Source organism: Ictidomys tridecemlineatus, chromosome 5 (assembly GCF_052094955.1).
Source record: "Ictidomys tridecemlineatus isolate mIctTri1 chromosome 5, mIctTri1.hap1, whole genome shotgun sequence".
NCBI lineage: Eukaryota > Metazoa > Chordata > Mammalia > Rodentia > Sciuridae > Ictidomys > Ictidomys tridecemlineatus.
In genome coordinates this window covers 91,571,859-91,578,787 of record NC_135481.1, presented here as the reverse complement: position 1 = coordinate 91,578,787, position 6,929 = coordinate 91,571,859, and the positions used below count along the sequence as shown (strand labels likewise).

Genomic DNA, 6,929 nt, shown 5'->3' with positions numbered 1-6,929 from the left:
CTTCCTATCCAGTAATTTCTGGGCTCTGACATTCTTCCTTAATTGAGTTCTTACATGAATTCAACTGTATCTGCGTTTATTCTAGGCAGAACTTACTCTAACCAGAATTCAATGCAGGCGGATGATAAACTAGCTTTCCAGTTCCTTCTGTGTCAGCTCCGCACCCTTCACCATCCAGAGCACATTTCATCAGCAGGACAATGTTGCCACCACCAGATGGCAGTGCCTCCCTCTTCTTATATATAATTTCAATCTGTGTGGGGTGTGTGTGTGTGTCTGTGTGTGTGTGTGTGTGTGTGTGTGCGCGCGTGCACGTGTGTGCACTCGAAGAGGCGCCCTTGCTAATTTGCTTGTTGCATGTGTGTTCAAAGCAAAAGATTAAGTTCACTGCTGACTGGGTAAAAAATAGAGACTCTGGGTGGGGGCCGGAAGATTACATAAATATTCAGTAACGGGAGCTAACTCTTCTAACTGAGGGACCTGGCTCCCTTTCAGATCCCAGAACTGTGCCTCCTGTGATTCCAATAAGAAGAAGGATGCAGAAACTCCTAGGAGTGGGTTTGGTGACTCTGTGGCTTCAGCTGTCCAGTGAGTGGGGTCTGGTGGAGATGGGAATAGGGAGACCCGAATTTAGAGCCCACATGGTAGAGAGGTGAGTCTGCCTGTGATTTTGCAAATGAGATTTGAAAATGCCATTAATGACTTTTGGTCTCTGGCCTCGTTTCTGCCTAGGAGTGAGCAGCCAACAAGGAGAAGCTAGTCCTCAGTTCCTGAGCATCCAGGAGGGAGAAAATGCCACCATGAACTGCAGTTACAAAACTGATATAACCAACCTGTTGTGGTATAGACAGGATTCAGGTAAAGGTCCTGCTTTGGTGATTTTAATACGTTCAAATGAGAGAGAAAAACACAGTGGAAGACTAACAGCCACCCTGGACACCTCCACCAAAAGAAGCATCCTGTCCATCACAGCTTCCCAGGCTGCAGACGCTGCCACTTACTTCTGTGCTACAGATGCACAGTGATCAGCAGGCACCTGCAGCCCTGACGCAAACCCTGCCAGGGCTGCTTCCCAGAAGCCCTGACCATGGGTGGACTTGGTGGTTTCATATCCTCCATGAAGGAGTCTACAAGCAGTGGGAAGAGAGCCTGTTCAAATTTGTGAGTTTTTGAAGCATCTTGGAATAGGGCAAAGGTCATGAAATATGGAATGGGAATGCAATGCCAGGCTCAGTTCTGCCCATCCTGGCTCCATGTCCTCAGGCTCATCCTCAGTGTAGCAGTCTTCAAGGTGAATGAAGGATTTGGATCACTGAGCCCAAACACTTCTTCACATACTAATTTTTATCAGGAAAACATAAACCCTGAATACTAGCAGAGGATGAGGAAGGAATTTTCAGTATTGGAAGGTCTCACCTGTCTTATTGCAGCCCTAGACTCAGAGGGGTCTTTGAGTTTCCTAAAATGACTTTGCTTTTCTCTGGTTCCAGGAAGTGGTGAACTCTCAGCATTAGGGTTAAGAGGGATCTTAGGATGTGTCCATGCAAACCTTCCATCTCACAGCTGAGGATTGGAGCTGTTTTGTAAGAAAAGAGGGGAATATCTGATCAAATTGTGCCATTTAAGAGTTGTGTGATTTCCAAGCCTCAATTTCTCCATGAGGAAAAGGGCAATCTGTAAGAAGGTCCTAGTTTCCCCATCTATCAGAGGGGTGTATATTATCAATAGCCAGGACCTGAAATGCTGTGTTGTGAAAGGCTTCTAGGATCAAGTACACTGGTTTTTCATCTATTTATACTCCTACTAAAATAAAAAAATGCTGACTGTAGTTTTCTTGACACAGTCTTGACACTACTAAAAATGTGTTTGTGGAGAAAATCAGGGAATTTGTATTTATATGTATTCCTGGTGTAAAGGAAGCAGATAATGGTTCCCAAAAGCCCCACCTCGATCTATCAGCATCATCTGTGCCAGAGTCGCCCAGAGCACCTCAGAAGTCCTAGACTATTGCACTCAGTGCTGGCTCACTCAGCAGGCTCTGACAAGCTGATGGGTTTGTATTTTTTCATTAATAATGGCTTTATTTATGTATATTAAACATACTTATGTAATATATTAATTCATTTTACAATAATCTTAGGATTTAGACAAAGAAGGTACTGTTTTTCTTTAACTTCAGATGAGAGAACTGAAGCTAGGAAATACCAAGATTTCAACCAAACACATTTATTTTAAACCACATAAATTCATAGGTCTGTAAAACTGGGGGTTTTAAAACTGTTTTCTAATTGCATGTCAAGAGTACAAAAAGAATGTTCAGAGACAAAGCATGTAAATATACATCTAGAATTCAAAACCTTTGAGTTCTCTTCAGTCCACCAAAATGAGGTGTGTCTTCAAAACAAAGGTTTCAGGCAGACTTGCTCCCTTGCAGAAATAGTAATTCATGATGATGGGACTAAATTATTCTATTTGGCCATCATTTTAAAAATAAGATCTCTTTATGATGGGTTTGTATTTTTAATGAATATCCTTAGCCTCATTTAGAGGTTGGCAGAGCCTCTGTTACAGAAAATGCAAGCAGTGTTGGGGGAGATTACTTTTCTCTCACATAAAGCAGCTCTGTTACAAGCAGGTCTGTCATTGTTGGGGACTTTGTCAAGTTGTGAGGGTCCTAGGGTCTCTCCAGCTCAATATTTCTCATCCTGCAAGTGTCTCTGTTGTGTTTATACCCCCCAAGAAACTGCTAGAGATCCTTCCATGTCATATATGGAGAGAAGGAGTGGTCACAGGTGATGGGTACCTGCTGGCAGAGGCTTTGCCCAGCAGCCTTCATTGACCTTCCACTCATCTGAGTCACCAGATGTGCCCACCCCTCACCCCAACTGAGAGGAAGATGGGGTTTCAGGACTTCTTGACTATGCTCCCACCCACATCAAAATAGCATTCTGATAGTGAGAAATAGGAAAGAAAGGACGCCAAATAGGCAAACCACTAAGGGCATGTTAGGACTCATGAATATTCTGGGCCATATTTATTCATTTCTTGAATTACTACACTTAATCTTTCTCTCAGTTCTGTTGAATTAAGTTCATGAAATTTTCCAAAAGATGTCACAACCTCTACCACCTAATTGTCTTCCACATCCTAATTAAAAACTCACCTTACTCCCTTGCTCCTCTGCCCCAGTGCACTTGACACACCCACCATGCCAGTATAGACCTTTATATTGAGAGTGACTTTGTCAGACCTTGGCAGGTGGACCTAGATTCTCATTTGCTCTTCAGAAAGAGAAAAGTTTCTAATCTGTCCTAGCAATTTGAAGGGTTCATTTTCCTTCTCTTCCTCCACTTCCTTCTCTTCCTCCTCTAAAAAATTATTTTCCTTTCCCCGAAAATAGTGAAAACTATTAATTGTTACTCAAAATAGTGAAAACTATTAATTGTTTACTCATTCTTGTACATCTGGTCAAGAGTTCATAAGTTGAGAATCTCAGTGACCTCTCTGACAATTGGCTCTGGCTTTCAAACATGTAATTCCGCTTTAATTCCTTTGAGTATTTGGTAAAAAACAGACAAAGAAACAAACAAAACCTTTATTACTGCTCTGCTTGCTCCTTAATATCAGGAATGATAATCTGTGCAACTCACTTGTGAATCCTCAGCAATAAAGGACCTCGAGTATGATGACAATCGACCCTCCTGGTTCCTCCTTACGATCCAGTATCTTAGATAACATACTTCCTTCATTTTAAGTCTTCTCTAAGAGGTATGACAATATCCTTGTGGAAAAACAAGTATGAAAATCAGGCTGAGTGAGTTTCACAGACTTTAGTCCATGGATCTTTAGAGGCATATAAATATATTCCAGACTGTAACAGGGCTCAGCAGTCTATTCCCAAAGGTCAAACAGAAGAGCATGCCATCTGTTTTTGTAAACAGGTTTATTGAAAGGAAGCCATGCCTGTTGATTTACATGTTGGAAAGGACTGCTTTTGTGTGAAAACAGCAGAGAAGAATATCTCCAACAGAAAACTATGACCTCAAAGTCTAAAATACTTACTAATTGCCTTTTTATAGAAAGGAAGTTTGCCAAACGTGAGGTACTTTTAGATTTGGATTTTTCTGTTGAATGACAAATAAATTGTTTAAAAATTTTGTTTTATAATTTTCATTTTATTAACACATATTAAATTATTTATATTAATGTAGTCCAGTGTGATGATTCCATATATGCATACACTATGCACTGATCAAATCCCACCCCTCAGCCATCCCAGGCTCTACTAATCCCTGTGCTATTTTGAGGTCTATTTTTTTTAAACTCCCATACATGAGAGAGAACATACATTGTCTGACTTATTTCACTTAAAATAATGTCTTCTAGTTCCATCCATTTCATTGCAAATGAAAGGACTTCATTTTCTTAATGGCTAGATAATAATTCATGGTGTCTATATAACACATTTTCCATTATCTATTCATCTGTTGATGGACACCTCAGGTGATTCTGTATCTTAGCTATAATGAATAATTCCACATGAATATGAGTGTGCAGGTATTTCTTGGGTTTGCTCACCTCATTTTCATTTCTCAGAAGTGGGTTAGCTGAATAAAATGGAGGGGGGTTGATTTTCAGTTTTTTTGAGGAATATTCATACTACAGAGGTTATACTAATTTGTATTTCTGCCACCACTATTTGATTTGTGTGATATTACTGACTTAGATATGGAACTTTTTTGTATTTTTTCTAATAAGTATCTATTCAAATCATTTGTTCAGTTTTAAATTATATGACATTTTTTGTTGAGTTTTTGGGGTGTCTCACATATTCTGGATATTTTCTTTTTCTTCACACTCTTTACATAATTTATTATTATTTGTATTCTTTTTAAAATTTTAATTTGTTAATATGCCAACAGAATGCATTAAAATTAATATTACAAATATAAAACACATGTTTTCATATCTCTGGTTGTACACAAAGTAGAGTCACAATATTTGTGTCTTCATTCATGTACTCAGGCTAATGATGCCCATCTCATTCCACTGTTTTTCCTACCCCTGTGCCACCTCCCTTTCTATTCCTCCCCTTTTCCCTATCTAGAGTTCATTAAATCCTCCCATGCCCCCTGCAACCATATTATGAATCAGTATCCTTAAATCAGAAAAAAGATTTGGCATTTGTTTTTTTTTTGTTGTTGTTGTTGTTTTGGATTGGTTTACTTCACTTAGTATAATATTCTCCAACTCCATCCATTTACCTGCAAATACCATATAAATTTTTTTTATCTTTTAATGCTGAATAATATCCCATTGTGTATATATACCATACTTTATCCATTCATCCTTCATACTTTATCTTCATGATGAAGGGAATCACAATTGGTTCTACAGTTTAGCTATTGTGAATTATGCTTCTATAACATTGATGTGGCTGTGTCCCTTTAGTATGTTGTTTTAAATCCTTTGGGTATAGATCAAGGAGAAAAATAGCTGGATCAAAAGGTCGTTCCATTCCCAGTTTTCCAAGGAATCTCCATACTGCATTCCATACTGGCTACATCAATTTGCAATACCACCAGCAACGTATGAGTGTGCTTTTTTCCCCACATCCTCACCAACATTTATTGTTGTTTGCATTCTTAATAGCTGCCATTCTTACTGGAGTGAGATCAAATCTTAGAGTAGTTTTCATTTGCATTACTCTAATTGCTAGAGATGTTGAACATCTTTTTAATATATTTGTTGATTGATTGTATATTACCTTCTGGAGAAGTGTCTGTTTGATTCCTTGGCCCATTTATTGATTGGGTTATTTGATTTTAGGGTGTTAGGGTTTTTGAGTTGCTTATATATCCTAGAGATTAGTGCTCTATCTGATGTGTGTGTGGTAAAAATTTGTTCTCAAATGTAGTCTCTCTATTCATTTCAATGATTCTTTCTTTTGCTGAAAAGATGCATTTTAGTTTGAATCCATCTCATTTGTTGATTCTTGATTTTAATTCTTGCTCTATAGGAGTTTTATTTGGGAAGTCAGAGCCTAATTCAACATAATGAAGATCCAGGCCTAGTTTTTCTTCTAATAAATGCATTGTCTCTGATTTAATCCTAAATTCTTGATCCACTTTGAGTTTAGTTTTGTGTATGGTGAGAGATAGGGGTTTAATTTCATTTTGTTGCATATGGATTTCCAGTTTTCTCAGCACCATATATTGAAGAGGGTATCTTTTCTCCAGTCTATGTTTTTGATGGTTTTGTCTGATGCAAGATAACTTTAATTATGTGGGTTATTCTCTGAGTTTATATTCTGTACCATTGGTCTACCAGTCTATTTTGGTGCCAATACCATGCTGTTTTTGTTACTATTGCTCTGTAGTATAGTTTAAGGTCTGGTATAGTGATGCCACCTGCTTCACTCTTCTTGCTAAGGATTGTTTTAGCTATTCTGGGTCTCTTATTTTTTACAAATGTATTTCATGATTGCTTCTCTATTTCTCTGAGGAATGTCATTGGGATTTTAATTGGAATTGCATTAAATCTGTATAGTGTTTTTGGTAGTATGGTCATTTTGACAATATTAATTCTGCCTATCCAAGAACAGGGGAGATCTTTCCATCTTTTAAGGCCTTCTTTAATTGCTTTCTTTAGCTTTCTGTAGTTTTCATTGTAGAGGTCTTTCACCTCTTTCATTATGTTGAATCCAAAGTTGTTGGGGTTTTTTGTTTTGTTTTGTTTTGTTTTTGAGGCTATTGTAAGTGAAGTTGTTTTCTTCGTTTCCCTTTCAGAGGATTTGTCACTGATATACATAAATGCCTTTGATTTATGGGTTTTGATTTTGTATCCTGTTACTTTACCGAATTCATTTACTATTTTGAGAAGTTTTCTGGTGGAATTTTTCGGGTCTTCTAGGTATAGAATCACATTGT

General features: G+C 38.0%; 1 gene segment (V, D, J or C); it reads left to right on the top strand.

Annotated features, from left to right (window-relative positions):
• Positions 1-698: 698 nt before the first annotated feature.
• Positions 699-1,025, top strand: LOC101957800 (T cell receptor alpha variable 17-like). The segment is given in 1 exon segment: positions 699-1,025. A coding segment is annotated over 1 exon segment (327 nt).
• The last annotated feature ends 5,904 nt before the right edge of the window (positions 1,026-6,929 follow it).